We start from the raw sequence: 14,669 nt of genomic DNA on the forward strand, positions 1-14,669 counted from the left end.
ACCCTCGATTTTCTATGAGTTCATTCACTCTAAGACCTGGGCCTTTTGTTTTCCTGTGTACTAGCACTTTCTGCCTAATCTTGCTTAGATTATTTAACTTCAATTCCTTTCTGTTGGATTTAGGGGGGACAATAAATAATGTTCCTGTCTATTCCACCACTAAATAAGACACTGGAGTCCAAGAAACGTAAATCTAGATAATAACCTTATTACCGATAATTATGAATTGGGGAATGTGGCTGAGATCTGTGGCCAAATAGGTCTTCTAACACTATCTCCACTGCATTAGACTCTCCCTTCACACTCAGAGGTAGAGGAGGCAAACCCAAGTCTCATTCAAAGCAGGCAACGTCTAGGGTGGCAGAAGAGAAGGGTGCATCCTGCGGCACGAGAAAGAAGATGCTGAGACGGTACTGTGGCAGGCCTGCTCAGATACAGTCTTAAACTGGTCAATCAGATCAGTCACTCCTGCTTCCTTGAGGAAAGATGAGAGAGGAGGCAGAAGGAACACCTTTCACTTTAAGGAAATGGGAATACTAAAACATGTTGGCTGTGGTTACCACTGTAAAGCCCAGTAAGTAATACTGAGTATCTGATATGACATCCGGCACACGCTAGGCATGGCAGATACTCTCTTACCAACCGAGGCAAGAGATGTATATCGACAATTAAAATGTATCACAAGTTTGTAAAAGTGACACATAAGGTGGAAATGGAACCCAGAGAAAGAAATGTTTAAATCTCCTTGAGAAAATAAGGAGGTAACATTTAAAGTGAATCTTTAACAACAATAAAAAAATAATTAAGCATCACCGGGTGTCCACACAGCATACTAGGATGGGAAACATATACAAAGACTCGTAGACATGAAAGAGGAAGTATCTGGAAAACATACAAGAACAACAACATCATTGGACCGTGAGTGCATGGGGTAAGTTAACAGAAGTTAAAATGTGATGCAGTAAACTTGGCATATTACAAGGGAATAGTGTAACAGTACAAATAGTATGATTCCATACTAGGAAGTTTTGAGTTATTGACCATACATTAATCCTGACGGCAAATTCTTGAAAGAAGTGTGAAAGGAAGTTAATTTTTGGGACCCCAAACTCATTAAGCCAAAGGGAAAAGTCGGCCTTGGAAGTGGGTCACACAAACCTGCCTCCCCGTTTCGGTCCCTAAATAAGATGGCTGCGAGATGAAAAACTACATGCTTCCTCCATATTTTGCCCACAGGGAAGTTCCTAGTGAGCTGTCAAAATTGCACCACAGCAACGTAAACTGATAGCTTATCTTTACGGGTGCGGTCACTGCAGTCCAGCAGACACAAATACCCATCTGATTGTTTGTGCCCCTGCCCCATTTTGTCTATATTTATCTTATGTAAAATGCAGATTCACTGCATTTTTTTCTCTGCCCCATTTGTTTATGTCATCTTAGGTGAGAAAAAACGCGGCGTTACTGAGCCAGAGAAAGGCATGAATAACTATTTTTCCCTACTCCCCTCTTACATACTAATTGTGTACTTCTTAATTTCCCACCCTTTCCTCTTTAAATTTGGAGCCCTCAAAATCATCTTCATCTTCAGAGAAAGGCATAGACCTGTCTCCTGGGCGCATCCTTAACTTTGGCAGATAAATCTAAAATGCTCGAGACTTGTCTCGTCACTTTTCTTGATTGACAGAAAAAATATACATTCATCCTGCTATTCTTCAAATACAATGCTCTCTGAAATGATAGGCTGAGAACATTCGTAAGAAATAAAGTATCTTCCCCACAGTTTCTATTCAGCTTCAAATTCTTTCAGTGGGTCTACAGATAAACGTTAACACTGAGCTCCTGCGTTCTAACTGTGCCGGCTACTGAGGTGCAGAGTCAGCTGAAGAGGATGCATTTGTTCAGCTACTCACTTCTAGCTTAGGAAAATAACCAGCACGAAAGCCTTGATCAATCTGTTACAGCGTTTGAGACCCTCTGGCAAATAGCATCAGTTCACACATGTAGTCAGTAAACATTTGAAAAGTGCAGAATGATCACACGGATGCTTCTCCACTTGTTATAGAGGGAATCCTGCTTTGGATCTTTACAAATAACACAGAATCATTAGAAAGATTAGCAACTCATTTTCCTGAACACTTTGGATGAGAACGGAGATCAGGTCTGGCACGCTGAAGACACAGAAAACTCAAGGCTGGGAGAGGAGAAGACGGGGATGAGTGATCCAAAATAGCCAGCCCCAGAGCCTTCTTACCAGGGCAGCCACTGTGGAAGGAGTCAAATGTGATGGTGGCGATGATGCTGAAGACATACGGAAGAGAGTTAGAAGAAACTTGTATTGTTGACTGAGTAACTCAAGTGGATCAAGAGAAGAACCCCCACAAATGTGCCACGGAAGAACTATTACAATCTTCACCTTTCAAAGGGGAACTCTAAGACTAGGGGAGGTTGAGTCATTTCCCCAAGCTTGTAGGAAATCTCACAACAAAATGTTAAACCTAGGTCTACGTAACTTCCAAATCCAGAGATGCGTGTGCGTATGTGTACGTGTGAACGTTCAAAATTGAAGACTGTCTAACCCAGCGATCCTCAACCTTGACTGTGCATCAGTGTCACCTGGAGCTTTTGTTAGGATACGGGTTTCTGGGTCCTAGCCCCAAAATTTCTCATTCCTTAGGCCGGAATGAAACATCTCTGTCTCTTTTGTTTTTGAGTCAGAGTTTTGCTCTTGTTGCCCAGGCTAGAGTGCAATGGCGCTTTCTCAACTCACTGCAACCTCCACCTCCCGGGTTCAAGCGATTCTCCTGCCTCAGCCTCCGGAGTAGGTGGGACTGCAGGCACCCACCACCATGTGCAGCTAATTTTGTGTTTTTAGTAGGGATGGGGTTTCTCCATGTTGGACAGAGTGGTCTTGAACTCCCGACCTCAGGGGATCCGCCCACCTCAGCCTCCCAAAGCGCTGGGATTACAGGCGTGAGGCACCTCACCAGGCCAACACATTCCTACCAAGTTTCAGGTCATGCCAATGTATTGCATCTGCTGGTTTGAGAGGACACTTTGAGAGTTTTTTGCTGGTGGTGGTGTTCTTCTAATCACTATGCAACCCTGCCTTTCTAGGAGGCCTGGAGGAAAAGAAAAGTGAGGACAAAAGATGAGAAAGTAAAAATAGGACAACACAGGTCCTGAAGACAGGTTTCATCTCTTTCCTGTGTTGCCAGAGCTGGTCTAAACGCTTTCTACTTGACAGGATGAGTAAAGGATTTTGTTGTTTTGGAAATCCCTCTTAGCTGGAACCTGACGATATTTATGATCCTCAGAGGTATGGCTATGGGTTCAAGTTATAAGTAGGTTTAAAAATAATACCAAAAGCTAACATGTGGGGAAAATAATCTACAATCAGAGTCTATCAAACAACGACACCTTCTCCATTAACCTCAGTACCATTTTAAATCATTTCTCCCTTAAGCGAGTCTTTCTCGCCCTCCCTTTCCTTGTTTGATTCAATCTTTTAGTCTGGAATTTTCATTTCCCTTTGCTCTGCTTCCCAGGAAAGACCATCAGATTGACATATTGTCTTTTAAAAATATAGTGAGTCCCAGAAAACAATCTATAATTTAAAAAGGTTAAGCCCTGCACACTGCCTGACACAGAACAGGTAACCCACAAATGTATGATTCTGAAGGAATGATAGTAATTTTAGGAACTTCCTTTGTATTTCTAAAGAAAATCATGCTTAGGCCCGGCACAGTGGCTCACGCCTATAATCCCAGCACTTTAGGAGGCTGAGGTGGGCGGATCACAAGGTCAAGAGATCAAGACCATCCTGGCCAACATGGTGAAACCCCATCTCGACTAAAAAAAAATACAAAAATTAGCCGGGCGTGGTGGCACGCGGCTGTGGTCCCAGCTATGCAGAGGTTGCAGTGAGCCGAGATTAGGCCACTGCACTCCAGCCTGGTGACAGAGCAAGACGCCATCTCAAAAAAAAAAAAGAAAAAAAGAAAATCATGCTTACTATCAACTGTGCTTTTCCTGCATAGTTAGTATGTAATAAATTTGTGATGAATAAGATAATGATTCCTTTAGAATAAAGTGAACAAGAGGCAAAGTTAGAAGATAAACTTTTTCAACAAAGTGAAAGGCTACTTCTGCGAAAACCATCAACTTAATAGGCAAACAGAACAATTTCTTACTTTTTTTTCTTAGAGATAGAGTCTCAGTCTGTTGTCCAGGCTAAAGTGCCGTAGTGCTGTCATACTTTACTTCACCCTTGAACTGCTGGGCTCAAATGATCCCCCTGCCTCAGCCTCTCTAGTAGTTCAAACTACAGGTGCATGCCACTAGCTCAGCTAATGTTTTTATTTTTTGTAAAGAAGGGGTCTCACTTTGTTGCCTAGGCTGTTCTCAAACTCCTGGGCTCAAGTGATCCTCCCGTACCCAGCCAATTTGTTAGTTTTTACATATGGTTCATCAGAATTTGTGAAAGTAAGGTCCACGTGTCATGAGGATACACCAAAACAAATGTGAATCACATCTGGAAATTTTTTCAATAGTTATGCATTGAAACTGTATTAGAAAAAATATGTAATCCCATAGTGAACGTATGATTTGATGGATGTTGTTTCTTAGGACTGGACTTGTATTCTGAATGTGAATTGGTTTCTAGAAAAGCAATGAGTAAATAGTAATCTAGAGATGACCCAACTAAAGAAGGTAGTTATTAATGACTGGATATTAATGACTGCAGTTCAGGAAGCACTGGTAATGGTGACTGGTACCAGTTACTGGTGAAGAAGAGAAAACCTAACGTCAATGTGCATGATTTGCTTTGTTAAATTCCACCACTTAAAAGTTTTGTGGCTTTGGGCAAGTTGAATTTATTTTCTGAGCTCCAGGTCAAAAGCGGTAATAATTCTTACTTGAAGGGTTTTTGTGAAGATGGAGGTAAAGTGAAATAAATCTTTAAGTACAATGCCTTATGTGGGGCACAGGCTCACTTAGCTCACTTAGCTACGAGAGGAACAGGAACAGAGGGGGACAGAGGAGCTATAAACCTCCATAATTTCCATGCATTTTTCAGCTACTCGCAACTTCCATATTTCTCTTTGCATATTGGGAATAAACCAACTTACAAATGATTCTACTGTTTAGTAAAGTCGAGACCGTAATACTGTCAGTAATATCATTCTTGACCAAGGGGAACAAGGTGTCTCATTTCTACAACCTGTACTTTTGAGTTTTCCCCATTATCTTTATAATTTATAATATAATATATAACGCTTTGAAGACTTGACACAAAAATCTTACTAATATTACTGAAGATATACCTTGAATGTATACACAGTATTTTTAAAGTCTGCTGCCAATAATAGTTTTCTTATATTATAAAAGGCATACGATGTATTTTGGGAGCTGATGATTCTAAACGTATCAAATGAAGAGGGAATAAGAACATATACAGAACAAAAGCAGTGATCGGCAACAGGTACAAACTACTGTTCCCAGGTTTACTTCTAGGGACAAAGTCTTCATCTAAAGACAAAGAATTTTCTACCAAGGAGGCAGTCAAGCAGTATTTAAACAGGCATGGTCTATGTGGACAGGCCTGGATAACTCACTGACAGTAAAACTGCCACTTAATTATCATGCCCAACAACTGACATGGTAGAGATAACCCAGACCCTAACCCTCGGCCTTGGCAAACCAAATGTTTACACTGTTAGGGACACAGACACACTGCAGAGTCTTAATGTAAGTTTGAAATCACAAGCAAACATACCTTCAAAAAACCAAGGCTGCATAACTTGGCTTTTGCTCCAAATTGCCATTTGCACTGTGTGTCAGCATCATAAATCTGTCCTGGTAGTTTGTCCGGATATTTATACTGTCCCGCTTGCTTGGGCTCATCCACCAGACACCCCGCCTGAGGTGTGCTGTAATGACAATACATCGTTATTAAGGACTCGGTTGATCTGTGATCTTTCCATTTACAACAGTACACTTCTGAATGCATTCGTGCAAAGAAAAATACAACGCAGTTAGAGAAACAGGTATATGTTTAAAGTTCAAAGCTATGTTTATTCCATAGAGTGAGTCCTACCTAACAGAATGGAATGTACACAGCCAGGAAGGGTTTTACAAGATGCTGAAAATTCTAGCCATCCAAGTGATTTGGCTTGGGATTTGACAGGAGACGGGAAAGGTCAATATATTTGAAAACTCTCATCAACAATCTCATTCAACAACATTTGAGAATTTGTATTGAGTCCCTACTCTGTGGCAAACCTTAGACAAAGCACTAAAGGTACAAAATAAACCAGACAGACACAGTACCTGTCTTCATGGAGTTTTAAATCTCTCTCTCTCTCTCACACACACACACACACACACACACACATATATTTTTAACAGATAATGGAGCAGAGGTCAAAGATGTACTTTATCTTACAGTAAGGCTTACAGACAAAAATAAATAACATTCTTGAAATAATCAAGAGGAATAATGAACTGGGGCATGAGGCAGAAAAATTTCCCTCAAGTATGTTTGACTGGGACCTGTTGAGAGCAAAAATCAGTCCTGATGACATATTCTTAGAAAGCACCTCATCTCCACTTACTTAAATAATTAAAATAGAGGTTAATTAGCATGGTGGTTAAGTGTAATTTTGCTTTGACACAGACGGGGGTCCTAATCAACCATGCAACCAAGACCAAGTTATACAGCTCATGAGTGACAATATTCTCAGAAAGGTTATTGCACAGTCCAAACGAGAAAAATACAGCATGCTTCATAAAGCACAGTAAGCGTTCAAAGTAAGCTGCTGCTATCCTTATTATCCAAAAGCATTTAACTACATACAGTAGAAATTCAACCTATGTTAAGTTGATCTTGACTGATAGTATTTATTAACTGCATTCTTACATGAGTTGGAAAGGATAATTTTAGTCCCAGATCATCAATTGAAAACTCATAGAAAATCTTCATGGCAAAGCTTACTGGCAAAAAGTCTGTTGATTTTTTAGTACCCTCTGTGCATATTTGGTTAGATACCTTCATGTTTAATATGCATTGCGTCTATGTCTCACTGATTCTTTAAACATTTGCAAATAATATACAATGGTACAGGTTTAAAAAAAAAAAAAGGATCAAGAATGTCAATTCCCAAAGAAATTTCTCTAACATCTGGTCAAAGAGATCATCAGCATCTAAGTGTCCTTGTGGGTCAACATAAATTTAAAAAGTGTATCTATCTATCTATAATTCAACTTTGGGTTCATTGTTTAATATGAATTAAATAGTGCAACTTTTTAAACACCTACTTTTACTAATGCAATTAAAGGGTTCTGTGTTATTACAAGCATTTTACAGAGTTACCATCCTTTTTGGCTACCATTTGGACATAGAGCTAGCTTCTAGCCATTTCAAACAAAATAGTCAAACAAGAAAATGCTCTCTTCATTAAAACACAAACACACACACATACCATTTGAGCATTTAAAAAAAACTCTATGACACACTGATTGACACGATTGAAATAATTAGTCACAGTAAAAACAAAAAATAGCTAGCAGCCTCTGGAAGTCACAGGGGAGAGATGGTGGAGTACAGATCCTAGAGTCGGAAGAGATCTAAGTGTGAGACTTCTGTCTGCAACTTACCAGTGACAGTACCTTAAGCAACGCAATTAACCTAAGACTCGATTTCTCAACTGTGGAATGAGGATAATACTATTGCTGTCGGGACTGAAAGAGGAAATACTTGGAGAGCATTTAGCACAATATTAGGTTTCAATCTGTTTTTTTCAACAACAATGTCACCATCACAATTGGTCTTTCTGTTTATTGAGAGATCAAAAGGTATTTCCACTGCGTATTCATTTTCACATCTATGGAGCACGATTCTGTCACCACTCCAAACCTAGGAGCACCCCTGGATTGAACCTGTCATACCTGAGGAATTTCTTGAGATACTGTCGGCTGCAGGAAGACCACGAAAACACTCCGTTGTTTCCGGTCAGTGTAGGAGACATGATATTGCCTTCAGCCTTTCTGCAGGGATTGCCTTCTCCATCGTGAATCATGCCAAAGCTGAAACAGAATTAAGGAAACAAAATCCTTCCTGCGAACCCATTTGTTTAAAGGATAATCTAAGAAAAAAGATACACTGATAATCAACAAACCCAAGTGAGAGACAGAGTTATTAAAACTGGAAAAGAGAGAGGCAAATGACTATAGACTGTTACAAAATTCAGGTTGAAAATTTACAAAATGCTGATGGCTTCGTTGTATTATTTCTTGGCCACAGAATCAAAGAATGGTCTAGCTGATACATGTTGTATGGGCTGGAAAAGGATAGGAAAGTTCAAATGTACATTTAAGCTAAGCTAAAGTGAAGGAACAGCCAAATTATTTTATTTCAAACAAAAAAAATATTTTCTTGTCACCAACCACGGAATTATAGTAAAGAAGTTCAGGTGAGTAGCGAGTAGGTCCCGAGAGATGCTGATTATAAGTTGTCTATGAACTGGTCATATATAAGGCTAGTGTGGTATAGAAACTTCTTTCCAACTATGACCAGTTTATTCCCTGAAATCTCAAACTCTGATTATAATTAAACTCCCTTATAATAATAAACATTTTAAAAAATAATGCTTGAACCCCTTTTATGAAGGCTATTAAATCTTGACCATTACTGTTATCTTTCAGATGTATTAAGTGAGAAAACTTGAATTTGTTCCGTTTCATCACAGAAGAGTCTAGTATTATAAAACAAAAACTTCAGGTGGTCTACTCCCTAGAAATCATGCACATTAGATGTAAATAATTGTCAAATTTCTTGACAGGTAGAATAAATGTGACATTCATGTGCATACTCACATAGAATACATACCATAAAGACAGAGCTTATTTCAGGCTACATTAAAATGGTAGGGGATGGGGAAATAAGAGTCTTTGATCTTCTCTAAAAAATTCACTGCACAGAAAAGTCTTTTCTGATTTTGTTTTTAGGGATACAGAAAATGAAAGGATATAAATATAAATTTCATCATTTATTTAGAATGTTCTTAATCTCATTATTTAAAAGAATAAAACCTGTCTCTTAGAACATATATTTATAAGGCAGATATGATTCCTCTGTAAATAGATGTTATTCTGATATTATTTCATTTACAGAGTTAGTCTTTGAAGGTAGTCTATACCAAATAAATATGATAAAATATATGAATTTTTTCTAACCCATGTCTATAATACAGCCATTTTTTCCAGCATTCCTTCCAGTCTGTAAGGGAAGTAGCAGCAGACAGCTAGATGCTATTATCCTGTCGGTGACTTCCCTAGGTATTCAGAGGTGACCACTCAAAAACAGCTATTTACTGACCTCAACATATTCAGCGAAAGCATTTTCTTGTCCTCAGCTTTTCCCAATTTAATTCTTCTTTTTACCTAACCAAGACGTTAAGGGTATTTGTTTGGGAGACACTTTTTCTAAATGTATTTGTGAAAGTCAAAAACAGAAAGAAACCAATAAATAAAGCACTCAAAGAAAAAAACAGAAAGAAACCCATAAATAAAGCATGAGAAGAAAGAGCGAGAATCCCAGAAACAGAGATTGGGTAGGGAGAGATTGAAGCCATCCTCTGGAGGAAACAAACTTAATTACAACTTCAGTAGAATTTTAGGTGCATAAGAAAACCAAGTTTGAATTTAAATTTGAACTTACAATTTAAATGTAATAGTATTTTAGAAGATAACATGTTTTCTTTAGCATCTGCCAAATAAATATCTCAGGAATTGTCTGTTTCAAAACTTCATAAGGCATGCTATTTAGAACTTAAATATGTCTTTTATTTCATTTTACATCTGTCCTTCCCCAACCTCTGACTTCTCTGACTTCCTACCTGAAGAATATGTTCTGCTTTTTCTTATCTAAAATGTTGGATTTTGGATAATTTTAACACATAAACAAAGATAATGAAATGTTTAATGATCAGCATTTTGAAAAGTGATACCTGTTCATTTAGACATGTCAGTAAAACAAATTTAGACATACATTTGATATGCACACACATTTTATTTCCTGCTTTGTATGAAGAAGCCTTGTCCCAAATGGGCATTTTTGCTTCTCCATTTACAATTTTAAAAAGTTGGCTTATTCACATCTCACTAAGAAAGTGTGTGTGTAAGAGTGTGTGTGTGTAAGAGAGTGTGTGTGTGTGTGTGTGTATAACAATGGAAATTTGTTGGATAACAGTAACAACAATGATCAATATTTAAATTTCCTAAAGATAATAAATACAGCTCATAGACAATGCCAGCACCAGCCGGGCGCGGTGGCTCAACCCTGTAATCCCAGCACTGTGGGAGGTCAAGGCGGACGGATCATCTGAAGTCAGGAGTTTGAGAGCAGCCTGGCCAACATGGTGAAACTCATCTCTACTAAAACTATAAAAATTGGCCAGGCGTGGTGGTGGGCACCTACAATCATAGCTACTCAAGAGGCAGAGGCAGGAGAATCGCTTGAACCCGGGAGGTAGAGGTTGCAGTGAGCCGAGATCATGCCACTGCACTTTAGCCTGGGCAACAGAGCAAGACTCTGTCAAAAAAATAAAATAAAATAAGATAACAAGATACCAGTACAAAAACATAAAAATATCAACTATGGTTGCTGAATGGATGATGTCTGTTTTTAAGTCAGAAATTAACTGGATGCTTTGAAAATATATAAAAGTTATTTCTCGTAGGTTGAATAAAATATACACACATGTATACACACAAACATTCCTATACTGGTATATCTAAAGAGTACTACACGTTGAAATAATTATTTTGTAAAGTAATATACTTGTTCCAATGCAGCTGCTATTGCTCCAATAATGTTTGAAAATTCTCGGTAGCATCGTCTTCACCATAAAAGGAAGATTTACTAACACCAATTAAAAGAATATTAAGTACATGCAATGTTGCCAACTAAAAGAATTTTCAGTACATGCATCAAAAGTTTTTTTTTTTTTAAAGTAGCATGCCAGCTGGGCATCGTGGCTCACACCTGTAATCCCAGCACTTTGGGAAGCCTAGGTGGGTGGATCACCTAAGGTCAGGAGTTCAAGACCAGACTGCCCAACAGGGTGAAACCCAGTCTCTACTAAAAATACAAAAACTAGCTGCACATAGTGGCGGACGTCTATAATCCCAGCCACTTTTGAGGCTGAGGTGGGAGAATTTCTTGAATCCAGGAGGCAGAGGCTGCAGTGAGCTGAGATAATGCCACTGCATTCCAGCCTGAGCAACCAGAGTGAAACTCCATCTCAAAAAATAAAAATAAAAATAAAAAATAAATAAAAAGTAGCATAAGTAACACACCATTATACTCTGGGAATTTATTTTTCTCTATCATTATTTCCTCTGTAAAGAATCAGCTAAAAATGTTTTCATTGCTGCAAAACATGAACAAAAATAAACAAATGCCTAACAGACTAGAGACTCAGTTAAATAACTTGGAATCTGTGCACACAAAGTAATACTGTGTGGCTATTAAATGCTGTTATTTAAACAGAATGACATCAACAATAACTCGCTTTTATTGAGCCCTATGTATAGTCAGAAACTATTCTAAGCTTTACACAAGACTTATCCTAGTTTTTCTACCTAAGTCAACAATAACCGTTAGAGGAATGCCAATGAATCACCCAACTAGTTTTCATATGAAGTCCTGGGTGATTCATATGAATCACAAAGAGCCACTTACTTGTGCCCCGACTCATGAGCGATGGTGAAGGCAAGGCCAAGCCCTGTGTCCTCATTGATGGTACAGCTTCGGTACTTAGAGCACATTCCACTGATGGGGGCAAACCCTATTGAAAGATCAGTTTCAAATGTGAATCCAAAGGCTGCACACACAGATACGTGATAATTTCTTATGTCCTCAAAATGTTCTACACGATTTTAGTTTAATAGATTAATTCATTCAATGTTTTTGCAAAAAAAAAAAAAAAAAAAATCTCAAGGTCTATAGTTCTCTGTCCTGTGTAATGGTAACACATAAATGCGGCATTTCCTATTTTCTTGTTTTTATTACATATTGTTATAACTTGATCCTCCTAACAGCCCTGTAAGGTCAGTATGAGTATTGTAATTCCTATTTTGCATTTAGTACAGTAAGTCACAGAATATTTACATGCCTGTCTGAGTTTATCATTTGGATCAGGGCAACTGATAGCATGACAGTGAAACCAATGCAAAACGCTCACTGAACAGTGGTACTAATGTCAAAGTTCAGGGTGTCATTTCCAAGGGAAAGCATATATCCTGGTCTTTTTCTAGAGCGAAAACATGACAATGCCTAAGCAATGTGTGCAGATTAAATTCACTTTTCTCTAGTGCCTTATAATGGGATAAGTGCTTCTGTTCCCAAAGCTACCTCCCTCTAAAAGCCATTATAAAAGCATCCCGGCCAGCCCCTGAGTCTATCTTGAAATACAATGCAGTGTGTGAAAATATCTTTCTTTCCAGTTTTGGGTCCTAATAATCAGTAGAACAAATCTATGTACCCATCTAGTATTAAATGCATGCTTGTGAACTGAATGCACCTACCTTACTGTCAAGATGGAAGTGAGATCATCTGGGAAATCTAATATAAATGCACGAATAAGGGGTGGAATCATTATCATTACTGCCATCATGGTCGTCACTAATCAATGGCTGCCAAATTCACACACTGCTGTATGTCTAGCATGTATCTATGTGTGTATGTACTTTTAGCTTAGGAAACCGAAACTCAGAGAGGTGAATTATCTTGTTCAAGATCTCAGAGTCATAAATTCTAGACCCAGGAATCAGGCACAGACCTATGAGAAGTCAAAGCGCATGCGCTTTGCATCAGGACAGACTGCTTAAAGTGACCTATTAGACAGTTGGTGGAATTTCTAGTGTTTTATTTGCTTTTTCCAAGCCTTTTCTTACATTTTGGTCTCTGGTTAACGGATAACACTGCCTGCTTCTCAGAATCTCTCTTCAAAACATCAACAATGCATTGGATTATCATATGTCACTTTGCAAGTTCCAAACTCAGATTATGAATGGATGTATACCATCTCTCATTATAAAAATCCATTCCATGGAACAATTCCCAAAACAGTTGTGTTTTTGAAGACTATGATTAGTAATGAATTGTTAAAATAAACTTATTTATAGGACATAACAGAGAAACTGCAGAGAACTTGAGAAAGATAAAAAATAAAATTTCTGGCTGGGCTTGGTGGCTCATGCCTGTAATCCCTGCACTTTGGGAGGCTGAGGCAGGTGGATCACCTGAGGTCAGGAGTTTGAGACCAGCCTGTCCAACAGGGTTAAACCCCATCTGTACTAAAAATACAAAAATTAGCCAGGCATGGTAGTGGGCACCTGTAATCCCAGCTGCTCAGGAGGCTGAGGCAGGAGACTCACCTGAACTTGGGAGGCAGAGGTTGCAGTGAGCTAATATAGTGCCACTGTACTCCAGCCTGGGCTACAAGAGTAAGACTCCATCTCAAAAAATAAAAAATAATAAAATCCCTTAGAAAGTCCAACCTACTGTCATCTCTAATGTATCATATAAGAGATTATAAAGTACTCTTGAGTAAAAACATGAGAGGAATACATCACATAAGCTTTTCTCAGCTCCACAAAATTCTACCATCTATCTGAACTATTAGTTGTATCAGCAAACTGTGGCTCCCGTCTTCTGTTTTTGTAAATAAAGTTTTATTAAAACACATCTGCATTCATTTATTTACATATCACCTGTGGCTGCTTTTTCAACAATACAGCAGAACTGACTAGTTGCCACAGATACCTATGGCCTGCATAGCCTAACGTATTGACTATCTGGCCCTTTACAGAGAAAGTTTGCTGACCTCTGATTTAGACAACCATCCACTGACTTTTAAAAAATGTTGAATTCCTATTATGTGCAATGGAGTATACTAGAAAATCTGGTATAGATATAAGACATACAATTCTTGCTATCACTGCCTTGTACAAATATGGAAGAACTGAGTACTTCAAAGTCAAGTAACTTTCTAAAGGAGGCACTGCTACCTAGTGGCACAGTTAGGTACCATGATGCTTATGGAATAACCTACAACTTTCTAGTATCAAGGTATCTCACACCTCAGTGATCATCCATAGGATCAATAAAGAAAAATACAAGCCGGGAGAACTGGCTCACACTGGTAATCCCAGCACTTTGGGAGGCTGAGGCGGGTGCATCACCTGAGGTCGGGAGTTCAAGACCAGCCTGGCCAACATGATACAGCCCCATCTCTACTGAAAATACAAAAATCAGCCAGGCGTGATGGTGGATGCTTGTAATCCCAGTTATTTGGGAGGCCAAGGCAGGAGAATCGCTTGAACCCAGGAGGCGGAGGTTGCAGTGAGCTGAGATTGTGCCACTGCACTCCTGCCTGGGCAACAAAAGTCAAACTACATCTCAAAAAAAAAAAGAAAGAAAGAAAAGAAAAGAAAAAAGAAAAAGAAAAAAAACAAAATGAACAAAGTAAATGGGCTACCCACACTCTAAGTTCAGTTAAACAGAACAATAGTCACCAGCGGATACATGAGGTGACTCCACAATTTAAATATTATGTCTCTTTATTAAGGAAGGTAAGGGCTATCCATCATCCACAGAAAGTTTC

At 38.7% G+C, this 14,669-nt stretch overlaps 1 protein-coding gene across 2 annotated transcripts in view; it reads right to left on the reverse strand.

Annotated features, from left to right (window-relative positions):
- Positions 1–14,669, reverse strand: part of ADAMTS18 (ADAM metallopeptidase with thrombospondin type 1 motif 18) — a 152,722-nt gene that overhangs the window by 64,784 nt on the left and 73,269 nt on the right. For both annotated transcript variants that reach the window (XM_021672612.2, XM_012437523.2), the window contains 3 exons: positions 11,744–11,849; positions 7,948–8,085; positions 5,777–5,930 (listed from right to left, as the gene is read on the reverse strand). In XM_021672612.2, the coding sequence (XP_021528287.2) occupies positions 5,777–5,930; positions 7,948–8,085; positions 11,744–11,849 (398 nt within the window). The remainder of the gene's footprint in view (positions 1–5,776; positions 5,931–7,947; positions 8,086–11,743; positions 11,850–14,669) is intronic.

The sequence above is a fragment of the Aotus nancymaae genome, unplaced genomic scaffold (genome assembly GCF_030222135.1).
Source record: "Aotus nancymaae isolate 86718 unplaced genomic scaffold, 86718_ANA_hifiasm-v0.15.2.pri h1tg000030l, whole genome shotgun sequence".
In the NCBI taxonomy this organism is placed as follows: Eukaryota; Metazoa; Chordata; class Mammalia; order Primates; family Aotidae; genus Aotus; species Aotus nancymaae.